This window comes from Apiospora phragmitis (genome assembly GCF_038363925.1).
Source record: "Apiospora phragmitis strain CBS 135458 chromosome Unknown utg000009l:1.0-1189150.0:1.0-1190623.0, whole genome shotgun sequence".
NCBI lineage: Eukaryota > Fungi > Ascomycota > Sordariomycetes > Amphisphaeriales > Apiosporaceae > Apiospora > Apiospora phragmitis.
In genome coordinates, this window is record NW_027117408.1 from 253,004 (window position 1) to 264,768 (window position 11,765).

The window sequence follows — 11,765 nt, forward strand, 5'->3', positions numbered from 1 at the left end:
GGCCATTGCACGGAGCCAGGGTTGGAGCTAGGGCTAGGCGGAAAGCCTCCACCCATAATGGCCATTGGAAGTAAAGGCGTGGTGTCACGGGACGCGAGTTATCTAGAAGCATTGTCAGGATGCCACCCGTTCGTTCGCATATGAGCAGTGCATGGGAAGTGGATATGCTGCGTACTCTCTCGGTCGCTCAGGACACCCAACAGACTGGTTAGCGGTTCAGTTATCCAGACGCTCTGCCCGTTTCCTTCTCGCTGCCCATGTAAGATTGCGCCGAGAACTTGATGGGTTGCCCAGTTGTCTTGCATGATCGTAGCATGTGACTGGCGAGTAGCATTGTCATCTGAAAGGAAGGGTAGTTAACACCGATACATGGGACTATTTGTTGCCATGAATGCCGCTCTCGGGAATGTAGTTGGTAGTTGGCAGTAGTTGCTATCTGATAGGAATGCTGGACGGATGTAGAAGGCCACACACCTGAAATCACGCGATGAGTGAACGACATGGATGCCCTTGACTCTAACCTCCCGGAGCAAACGCTGATCTCTTTCAGGCTGCGCAGAAGCTTCTGCTGATATTCTTCTCCAGTAAGTATCGCAAGCCCGGCGTGCTTAGCTGTAAGATATCAAATCAGGGTTCAGGAACACTTTTGGGGATGACAGGGGCGCTTTAGTAAATGTGCCTCTCACCTTGGGCGCTCGTGTAAAACCCAATCGCCTCCTCGATAGCTTTGAATATGGCAAGAACGAGATCGATCGATACCGCAAGGATGTTCTCATCCTTTGGGTACGATTTCATATAAAACTCTATTCGCACAAATGTTTCCGGCAGATCGTCAAACCCCGAATGAACCGTCTCACGCACCGTGGCTGCCTGGCGGTATGCCTGTGGAGATGTAAGTATTGCCCATGGATAAGAGAGTTGACTAGCTGGGCTACATACATCGACCAAAAGCTCAATGGCTCCAACCACCGGCGAAGCTATCTCGATGTCAGGAACCAGCTTCAGTCCCTGCTGAAGTGGCACTGCCGCCTTGTCCAAAGAATGGCGCAGCCTCCTCCTGAACTTCCCAATGCTCTGCTGGCCGTTGAATTGTTCGTAATCCCTTCGCGCCATGTCAAGTTTCGCTGGGACATCCGGCCACACGCCGAGGTGCCAGATCCCCCACTGCTGCCGGTAGGGTCCACTATACGATAGCGCCTCCTGAATCAGACGTTTCATGGCTTCAGGGAACACTTCGGCCCAGAAACCCATTTCGCCGACGGAGCCAGGAGTAGGACGGGGCTGGGGTGATACCGGACCGGCAGGTATAGGTATTGTTATGTTCGACGAGCCAGGGATGTGCATAGCAGCGGACGAGCTCACGAGTGGCATGAACTTGCCCTGCTTAGGGCTGTAGCGACACATGGTGGCGTCGAGTGCGGGGTGGTACTCAGAGCCTCTGTTCTCAATGAAATCCACTGCTGGACTATGGAGGACGAAAGCCGGGTCTCCATTGCGCGGGCCGGAATCAGTCGGCGGATTAGACTGTCTGTCTGCCATTATAGTCTTGGTGGAGTAGTAGTCCCTGAATTATATGTTTACATGACCTTAATATTCAACAGCGGGAAATCTAGCAGTACCATATGCAGCTGGCAATTGAGTAGCGGATTGAGATGGCTCGCAACAAAGTAGATGGTATTGTCTTAGATAGTAGTGGAATAGCTGGCAGCAAGGCGTTTCTTTTCCATGTGCGATAACTGTACCAAATCTTTTTTTGGTAGTCATACGGGGCCCACAAGAAGACCAATCTGAGATGAAGAGGCGCTTCAATACAGGCTTACTTACACCTGACCCCCCGGCATTGCTACTGACCATATCACAAGCCACTTCAGCCGGACAACCTGAACACGCACATGGCGCCCAAACTCGGCTTCTAGCACCCCTTCATCGTGCAACCATTATCTGCCATACAGCCAATCATACGGCCATTAATTGCAGAATTTTCACAGACCACCATGGCACCATGCAGCGCAGGTCGCTGCTCCAAAAAGAAGCATAACTGGAGTAACGCAGCATAAATTATTGGGCTGACAGCCTTGATTATGCAGCTACGAGGAGCGCCAATGCCCGTCTTGACCGGTAGAAAAGATATGCGGCTCAAAAGACCCGAGTCGATATTCTTCTTCCCACCTGAACCTAGGAACTGCCCAGACCCAGTCCATGGCAATCTACTTCTCATTATCTCCAAAGCATTTGGAATCTCTGTTCTCGTCAAACTGAAGATTCCGCAGACCCTTTGTACCCTTGGAGGTATTTAAGACGACATGGAACCAAGTTCGCACCCGTCAGGCTCCCAGGATTCCATTCCCAATCCAAGTGGCGAAGCGAGTCTTAGCGACAAATCAAGCTCGCCCAGTATCACGGCCACCCACAATGTCACAGATATCGAAGCTTTCGATGAGTGATTCAAAGCCATCGATGCCAACCTTGCATTGATCAATAACATTTTCAATATGCAGAGTGTGACCAAACCTGGAAAGAGCAACGACAGCGAATATGACTCTGATTCATATGATTCCGATGACTCCAACGATGAAAAGATTGTGCGCGACGTGATGACCGAAACAGTTCGTGTCTTGGGAACTTTGAACATCAGCCACGCAACGTTTCAGAATGCACGACGACGCCGGAGAGTGGCACGGAGAACCGCCAGAAATCCCCAGAATAGTTTCTTGGACGGGGCAGAAGAAGAATCTGCGCGGACAATAAGCACGAAGGCGTACTTAGAGAACAAGCCCGTCACATTGGGGTGAGTTAATTGGCCAAGATTCGCTTTTCCGTGGATTAGAAGCTTGGAGGAGCATATCCATAGCCCACTCCATGCTGTTGTTGGAGAGCTGGATGCGGAAGGTCTCCGTCAAATCACCTGAACCCCGAAAATTTTTTTCGGTTACCAGGACAGGGGTATTATGGTGAAGGATCCGGTGCAAGGGCTACTTCCAGAGAGGATCAAGGTTCATTCCGCCGCCCTTCATTCGGTCTTCTTCAATCTCCCCTCAGTCGACAATATGAGCTTAGTGCATCCAAGCCCTCGTGACGGCAGCGTAGTATATGTCCGTCCCTTCAAGGAATTTATATACAACGAAGGCGAGCTACGAGGACATCTGGCCGGATTGGAAAAGCACTTTGACGACATGAATAAGGTGGTGCGTTATGTGCCGGTGGCAGCCACGGACCTGCCACAGGTTCCGAGAAGGTAGGAGTCCTCCGGGAGGATCACCATGAACAGGAAGGAAATCCTGGAAGATCGATACAGAACAGATACAGGAAAGTACAGATGGTCTTACGATGACCGGAACAAAGGTGGTGGCTGACGACGGAAATCTGAAAGAAAAACTAGCGAGCTCCATCACAGCTCCGCTCCACTTGCGTTGTCTCATGAAGTTCTTCGACGATGAGATCAAGCCCAAGTTGGAATACGTCGCAAGCGACGAGTGCAGGGTTATTCTATTCCATGATTTATGGCATCTCTACAGGCCTGGAGATGAGGTTGTTGACCAAGCCGAGAAGCAGGCTTTCCGAATTATCCGAGTCCAAAGCCCACGTCACTGGGGTAAAGATCTTTTGGAACCGCAATTAAATGTGCGACAATCAGATTACGACCCCAAAGACGCCGATAACCCTTTAGCAATGAAGGTGTACTGTGCCTACTTTGACTTCAACGGCAAGGAGTTCGGCCCTGTTGAAGTCATGTTTAATATCCCTCCTTTTTGGAGGTCTTAAAGATATCGACTCGCTGCCTATATATCCGTTACGACTTGCGAAGACACTGGCTTGCGTGAAAGCCTCATCGCACGTGGAAAGATGTTGCTAGACATCGCAAAGCTCGAGCCCATGTACTACACGGGTGTTGCTCTCGACACGGGGAGGAGGTAGACAGCCAGGTCATCATTGGCCATCGCGGGGCCCTTGCCGATGAAAAGCGCAAAGAATGGACACCCCAAATAAGGCTCGTCTCTGAAAACGCTTCCTCACCGCGGGAGAAATGTTACTATGCTTGCTTTGGGGATTCGAAAACCTCCCCAAGGTGAATACATTGACGAAGAACAGACCAACATATTCATTCGTACAATGGCTCCCAAAACACCGTTCGAGTCTCCATCCTTGATCCTCTCGCCTCGGCCATTGGAAGAAATTGTGCCTGGTACGGAAGACGAACCAAACGACGAGGAATTCTTGGTTATGACAAGTCGAGCATTTGGCTTCGTACTGCGAACGCGCAAATGGGGTAGGATTATGCTTATTGCCTGGCAGGATCAGCTGCTCACTAATGCCATGTACAGCTAAACTCGACCTTACATACCTGAGGTATGGGAACAAAGAGGCGAGAGACTCGACACTGAGTGCGTTTGATCGACTAGAACTTCCCGATGGCCATCGCCAGATGGTTCGATCACTAGTCACTCAACACTTTCGTGGCAAACGAGCCTCGAACAAAAAAGATGCCAGGACCGACATAATAAGAGGAAAGGGTAAGCGCATAGAACATCGAGTCTTGATCATTGTTGACCTTATGTTTCTAGGTAAGGGTCTGATCATGCTTCTTCATGGAGCACCTGGCGTCGGGAAAACAACTACTGCCGGTTAGTAACTCCAACACATGACATGTTGCACAGTCAAGTACTAATGTTTCGACAGAGGATATGGCAGAGCTATTCCAGAAGCCTTTGTTTCACATAACCTGCGGTAAGTCCACCGAAAGGACCCTTCTAGCCTTGTTTCACGAGACTAACGGGTTGTAGGTGACCTTGGAAGAACGGCCCGAGAAGTTGAGCACGAGCTGGAGAAGAACTTTGACCTGACGAGCCGATGGGGGTGCATTCTTCTCATTGACACACCTTCAGCCGGTGGAACGGGCGGCAGATCCGCAATGCATGCCAGACGGCGCTAGCGCTGGCCGAGTACGACGCGCACGGCGGTACGGTTTTCGAAGACGATGAAAGCGAAACATACGACAATAGTACCATCGTGGAGTTGCAGCTCCGCCACTTCCGCCTCGTGCAGAAGGCATACCTCGACTTTGATCGCTACCTCGGCGATATCCGCGGCACCCAGGGCGACCGCCGCGCCGTCGACCACGGCTTGTGTGCGAAGACCCCCATGCCCTATCAGACCACCGAGCCTAGCTACTCCTCGACTATGGGAAACTCGGCGGGCCTGAACGTCAACCGCTATCAGCCGAGACCCCTGACACCCAGTTATACCACCCCTTAAAACAACCAGAACTACCCACCTCAAGGAAGTCAGGGAGTTGATTCGACCCATCGTCCAGTGAGCCAGGGCGAACTAAGTGGTGGCATCGGTAGTGCATACTGGTGGGCGCGCCCTCCGAGATGGGCCAGTCAATCTACCGGCAGTATGCGCCACCGCAAGGCCAGAACCACGGACCAGGCAATTCTTACAGCAGACAAGCAGATCCGCAGGGCCAAACCTACTCGTACCCGGGAACTCAACCAGGACAGATGGAGCCGAGACTCTATCAAGCACCCAGCCAAAAAGACCCTGGCCGTACCTGGGCAGTGGCCCTGGGCCCGGATTGAATCAAGGGTACCCGCCCGCCCCGGAGCTGCAGCAAGGGTAAGCACAGATGTAGACTTCTCAATGGCAAAACGCTCAAGGACAGCAGCAGAAGCAGCAGCAGCAGCAAGTGCAGCAAGGGCAGCAAGGGCAGCAAGGGCAGCAAGGGCAGCCAATATATCGCTATAGTAATTTGCAGCATGGTGACGGTTCGCAGATCTCTACATCTAGCGCGGACTTTGCTGGGCAGAATCAGCCTCCGTATGGTGGACAGGGGGGTGCCCCGGGTGTCGCTGGCACTGGCCAAGGTGCTTGATATTTTTGATATTTCATATCTAGTCGATGGGGTCTTTTCAAATTGGTATTTCTTCTATATCGAGAGGTTGTAATAAGCTTAGTTGGAACAAGGTAGTTTCATTGGTCATCGTCCCATCTTCCGCAGACGCTAGGAAGAAACATGAATCAACATGGCTTTCACGATCTTTGCTGGGTTCAGGATACAGGGGGAGTGGGGAATTTGTATATGACTATGAACACAACAACGAGGCAATATTTCGCGTTTTAGGTGGCTGATTGAACGTGTAATATGCCAGATGATGAACGCCTCTCTTTGACCACGCCGTGTTTATTTGTCATTCACCACAGGGCACAGTCTAGCGCTGAGTTGGTGGATTCGCCCAGGAACCTTGCGCAGGGATCTGACGTCCCGGCTCGGTGGTGTACCAATCAGCTCTCACTGGGCTTGGCTTTCTTCGCATTAGCGTAAACTGCGTGCATAGGTAGGCTTATGTTGGCTGGCGAATGCGTATTACTTTGGCTCACAGCCGCAATACCTCTAGATATTCGATAAGATATTTGGAATAGAAGGAAGGCAACAGTGTAACTACGCAGAATGTAGACACGAAGACATGTATATAAACCCTCCCAGATCTCAACATGCAGAAATAATAGCCAGGAACCTCAAGCATCAAGCAACGCCATCCTCCACCAGTTCACCTATCGTCTTCTGCAAAATCAACACCCATATCCTAAGTCCGCCAAGACTACTTCAACATGGACAGGGAAATCGCCAAAGCCCAGAAGATCCTCAAGTCCTTCACCCAGGAAGGCGTCGACTTGGCCTCTTCATCCTCATCAGCCGAATCCAACACCAGCAAAAAGAGCAAAAGCCGCCCCAAGATCCCCACCGAAGTTATTCAGCAAGCCAAGGGCCTCGCCATCTTCACCGCCGTGCGAGTGGGCATGTGGGTATCCGGCTCCGCCGGCTCAGGCGTCGTCGTGGCGCGCCTGCCCGACGGCAGCTGGAGCCCGCCCTCGGCCTTCAGCGCCTACACCGTGGGCGCAGGCGTGATCCTGGGCGCCGACCACACAGAATCGGTCTGCGTGCTCAACACCGACGCGACGGTGCGGGCCTTCACGCAGGAGAAGTTCGGGTTCGGCGCGGGCCTGTCCGTGACCGCGGGTCCCGTCGGCGCCGGCACGGCCTCGTCGATGCACGACGCCAAGGACCCCGTCTGGATCTACGCCAAGTCCCGCGGCGTCTTCCTCGGCGCCCAGGTGGACGGGACCCGGTTCAACGCGCGCGATGACGTCAACGAAACTTTCTACGGGAGGCGGGCATTACACCCGAGATGATCCTGAGGGGGGAGGTCAAGTCAGAGTTGAAGGGAGCGGCTCAGGGAATATTCAACAATTTGTGTGTGTAGTAGCTTCGGGATTGGCAAACGTGTCTCATAAATCACATCTGCTTTTCCTTTGTGGAGTTCCATGGTCCCGTGTAGTTGTTGCCATAACACAAACCATTGCCATTTCCCCTCCTGGATGGGTGCTTTTGGTAATGAGTAGGCTTATGTCACTTAATGTGCAGCTGATGTTTGTCCTGCTCGCATAAAATCATTATAACTTGAGTGATGGTTATCCTGGTTTGATGAAAAATGACACAGCATACTGTGTCAATACCAAGAGCAAGATTGCAGGTATTCATAATGGTACATTTAAGTCACAGTTGAAAAAACATAAAGTCAGGTTACTACTCTTTAACCTACTTAAATGATGTGCCTACTTGTGTTTCTGTAACGTAGGTCTATGACAGCATGGCCTGGTTGTAATATTCTGCAATGTTTGATCCACATAGCTGTTGATGTCAGACATCGGCCATATTCTAACCATTTTAAGCCGAGGAATGGTAGCAGGCCTGCCATAGTCAAATAAGTCGCGGCTGGACCCTTATGAGTGGGTGTGCCGTTTTATGTCAGGCTATACAATAACAACACTGTATCTGCATCAGCTGTGAAGTGTCTGTATTATAGACAATACATTGCAGAGATTGTTAAGGGTGGGTTTTCTATCAATTGGCTTCTTTGAGTATTTGGTTATTTGAAACAATTAGTTGATGGGCCTTAGCCTTAAGGCATATGCAGCCTGTGTTGCTCATAAAACACACTGGAGTCACCACACAACTAGAACAATCTTTCTGCAACAGATTGCAGCAAAAGTCATTCAGTTTGAAACAAAAGTTCATGTTTCTTTCACTCAAACACAATTGAATGAAATTCAACTTCGACAAGATTACCGGGAAACATCGGCTACTACGACCTTCTGCAAAACCTCCGATAAGGCCGCGTTGTGCAGACAGACATCAAACCCCCCGACCGGAGATTACCATACCGCAGCGGCCAAGGTTGTCTTTTGGGACAGAGCCGGTGCCGAGCGCTTCATGGCGGCTGTTGGATCTCGAGCTTTCGCATTTGACGGTCATCGGATCCGAGCTACATGGAATCGCGTCAAAGTCGCCCCCAAGACCCTGCCGACCGCCAATCGAGAGTTATTCGAGTTCGAGGTCCTCATAGAAGGGTGAACGAGGAGTCCATCTGCGGATTCTTTTGGGAAAGTTTCTATTTCGACCTAGAGGAAATGATCAACGTCGAGCAAGGTCCAGTGAACAACACTTTGGAGATTCGGTTTGGTTCATTCTGGTTCCAGAGCGAAAACGCGTTTCGTTGCCTTCGGGACAACCATCGGGACAGACGAACCATGATGGTAGAGTGGGTTCATGACCCATGCACTACTGCCGCGGGCTAGACCTGACATCTGATGAGGCGATGTCGAGACTGCTATGAGACGAAGGAGGGTGCTCTATGACTGTGTCTTACATGGGTGGGCATTGTTGCTATGCAGTATTCGTTTGCTAATTAAGATATTGGTTTGATACTGACTCAAATTCCCTGGACCCATAGATCTTTGTTTCTCCGCCAAATCACAAATTAGACTGATTTGTCATCTGAAAATACGAGCATTGGCCCGTCGATCCTAGAGAGCTTGTGTTCGGTATGATAAGAGGGTGAGGGTTTGGTAGGCAATCCAGTCAGAAGTCACATGAAACTGATTCAATCCGCTGGTATTCGCCTGTCGTACTAGTAAATTCCTAGCATAACATTCCAAAGTCCCCTGTCTATTCCTGTCCACGTATTATAGCTGCTGTACGGCTAACCTATAGATAGATATTTCGATAAGCTAAAGCACCCCTCTACGGACCACCCCTTCGCGGACTAGAAAACCTACTAAACATACCCTTTTAATTCAAGTTATTTCTATAGCTAAAATTAGTTAAGACATACTATTTTTTAGTATTTCTAATAATAATATAGTCTTTTATTTTCGTTATATCGTTTTTTATTCCCTCTTTATTGTTTTACGGCCTGCTTAATACCTTAACGTCGGTAAATTCGTCTTTAAATATAACCTTACCTCTTAATTTCCGCTTAACCCGTCGTATATTAACTATACGAATAAATCGCTATCCCGGTATAATTCTTATTTTTTAATATATTTTAGTAGTTTTTTTATTAATTTTAGTTTAAAAATAATTAATTTAAGCCTCGAGGCTCGCGATTTTATTAATTTATTTATTAAAGGCCTTCCTAGCCTTATAAATAAAGAGTTTTTAAAAAAGGAGATTAAAAGTAAGGTTTATAACGGCTAGTTTTCGTTTATTATTTCTTAATACTTAACTATTAAAGGATGTTTCGATAAGCGTTAAGGTTAATTCGGCGACGAAATCGAGTATCGATTCTTTATTAATTATAAAACGTAGCTTTAAATATAATTAAGTAACACCCTTATCTTTTAGAATAATATATTTTAATAATAAAAGTTTCGATCGATTTCACGAATAAATCCTAGCTATTTTTAAGTATTTTAAATTATCGAAAAAGTTAAAACGTTAATCTTAGCTTAATAGTATACTTTTAATGTATTTAATTTAATAGGTTTAAATTTAAAAACCGCGTTTAAATATATTTTTAATAGGATTTTTAGCTTTTTTTCTAATAACTTAAAAACCCTTATATTTAAAACTTATATAATATAATTATAATATAACTCGTAAAAACGAACTATATTTTATTAATAAAATAAAACTATAATTTTTTTTTATTTATATATAAATTATAGCCGTTATAAATTAAAACGATTTATTTATTACCGTAATAAAATTAAATATAAAAAATAAAAATATTTTAAATTTAATTTAATATTATAAAATTATTAATTTATTTTTTAAGCGATACTTTAAACCGTTAGTTATTTTAAAAATAGCCGTCTTAATTTAGAAATTATTAACTTTAAACGTCGGCCTTTTTAAAAATAACTAGCGGCGAAAGGGCTACCCTATTATAGCTTATATACTTTAAAGTAATAATTTATTCCCCTTTTTCGACGTCTTTTTTAAGGGCTAAATAGCTAGTAACTTCGGTAATCACCTAATAATTACCGCTAACACCTTAGCCGATACTTATTTTATTAATATTATAAAAGCGTTTAAAAAAGATATTAATTAGTTTCGAAATATTAAATTTATTAAAAAAAATATTAATATTAATAATAATTACTTTATTAACGCGGTTATAATTAATTATTTTAAACTTAATAGTTTTAACGAACTCGTTTTTAATTAAAAATCGAGTATATTAATATTACTTTAACGTATAAGACGCCTCGAAAGCGTTTAATATTCGTTAAGTTATATATTTAAACTTAACGAGCGCTAACGCGAAGCCTAGTTTAGCTTAACTAATAACTTAATTCGCTAATTAAGTCTCTAAAAATAGTAATAATACCTGCCGGTCTTTATTTAGCTCTTATCGCGTCGGTATACCGGCTAGACGCCGGATAACGTACGATCGGTCGGCATCTCATCTGCGGACGGCTTCGCGAATACCTAATCTAAGCTTTACGTCACGTATCGCAGCCTACGCACGTCTTTGAGTATTAAATAATAATATAGAGAAATAACCAGAAAAAGACGAATAAAATAATAGTCGCATATATAGTTAAGAGGTAAAGGTGGTAAAAGAAATCCATATTATTATCCAAGGGTCCAACGCGTTTATGGCGCGAAACGCGGTGGTCCGTGAAGGGGTGGTCCGTGGAGGGGTGCCTTAGCTTACTAAACCAGTCCTTCCCTTAGCACTAACAAAACCCATGTCAGTTCTCGAGACAGTATAAATATAGCCACATCTACAAACCTCTGAAAGACTCTTTCATCGTCTGAACAGCATAAGCCTAGGAAACAACGGCCCCCTGGCGCTCAGCTCACCCGTAACACAACGACAGATGACAGAATCTACGCATTTAAGGACAAGAGAGTCCTTAACTACCTTCGCCGCCTGGTAGAACAGAAGATATGGCCCATCATGACGCTGAGTGCAGGCTTCAAGCAACTGGTTGTCCATTTCCAGAGTGGTGCCGGCAGCACCGTAGCTGGTCAGGCCCCGGGGGCAGGTTGTGACCGGCCCATGTACCAGTCAAGCTTCTGCAGTGCACACTGTCACAGCGCCGCATCAGATCATGGGCGCTTTCCTACATCCATTTTCATTATTTGCACCTTTCCTGCTTCAAGAGCCAAGAAGATACTCAGCCGAGACTTTGCTTCGGTGATCATTTCGTTTCGATATCCGCAAGACCCCGGGCTGGGTTGGTGAAGAAGGCCGAAGTGCTGCCCTTGGAGATGCCATACCCAGTTGACACTGGCTTTGCTCTGCCTGGGCCTCCAGCTATGAAGTAGGTTTGTCTCGCATTTTAGCTGCCCAGCAAGTTTCTCACCCCGCTAACAAAAGTCACACAGGCAAATGGCTGTGGAGGAACACCGCGGGGTGTAACATGCCAATACATCCGAGACATGGCCAGCGCAGTGGCTCGCATGTTTCATT

General features: G+C 47.0%; 4 protein-coding genes across 4 annotated transcripts; 3 read left to right on the forward strand and 1 right to left on the reverse strand.

The window, feature by feature from the left end:
- Window positions 1–220: 220 nt before the first annotated feature.
- Window positions 221–1,539, reverse strand: PG994_009579 (uncharacterized protein; the record flags this gene model as incomplete). Its single annotated transcript, XM_066860988.1, has 3 exons — window positions 221–612; window positions 687–882; window positions 940–1,539. 3 exons carry the CDS (start codon window positions 1,537–1,539, stop codon window positions 221–223), a joined length of 1,188 nt encoding a protein of 395 aa, XP_066713158.1.
- Window positions 1,540–2,492: 953 nt separating this feature from the next.
- On the forward strand, window positions 2,493–3,762 carry PG994_009580 (P-loop containing nucleoside triphosphate hydrolase protein; the record flags this gene model as incomplete). Its single annotated transcript, XM_066860989.1, has 3 exons — window positions 2,493–2,788; window positions 3,068–3,185; window positions 3,307–3,762. 3 exons carry the CDS (start codon window positions 2,493–2,495, stop codon window positions 3,760–3,762), a joined length of 870 nt encoding a protein of 289 aa, XP_066713159.1.
- A 270-nt stretch (window positions 3,763–4,032) lies between these two features.
- PG994_009581 (uncharacterized protein) lies at window positions 4,033–5,872 on the forward strand (the record flags this gene model as incomplete). The annotated part of the gene is made up of 7 exons (XM_066860990.1): window positions 4,033–4,267; window positions 4,323–4,511; window positions 4,563–4,622; window positions 4,678–4,777; window positions 4,884–5,236; window positions 5,279–5,616; window positions 5,756–5,872. 7 exons carry the CDS (start codon window positions 4,033–4,035, stop codon window positions 5,870–5,872), a joined length of 1,392 nt encoding a protein of 463 aa, XP_066713160.1.
- A 737-nt stretch (window positions 5,873–6,609) lies between these two features.
- Window positions 6,610–7,191, forward strand: PG994_009582 (uncharacterized protein; the record flags this gene model as incomplete). Its single annotated transcript, XM_066860991.1, has 1 exon — window positions 6,610–7,191. The coding sequence occupies one exon, from the start codon at window positions 6,610–6,612 to the stop codon at window positions 7,189–7,191; it is 582 nt and encodes a 193-aa protein (XP_066713161.1).
- Between the last annotated feature and the right edge of the window lie 4,574 nt (window positions 7,192–11,765).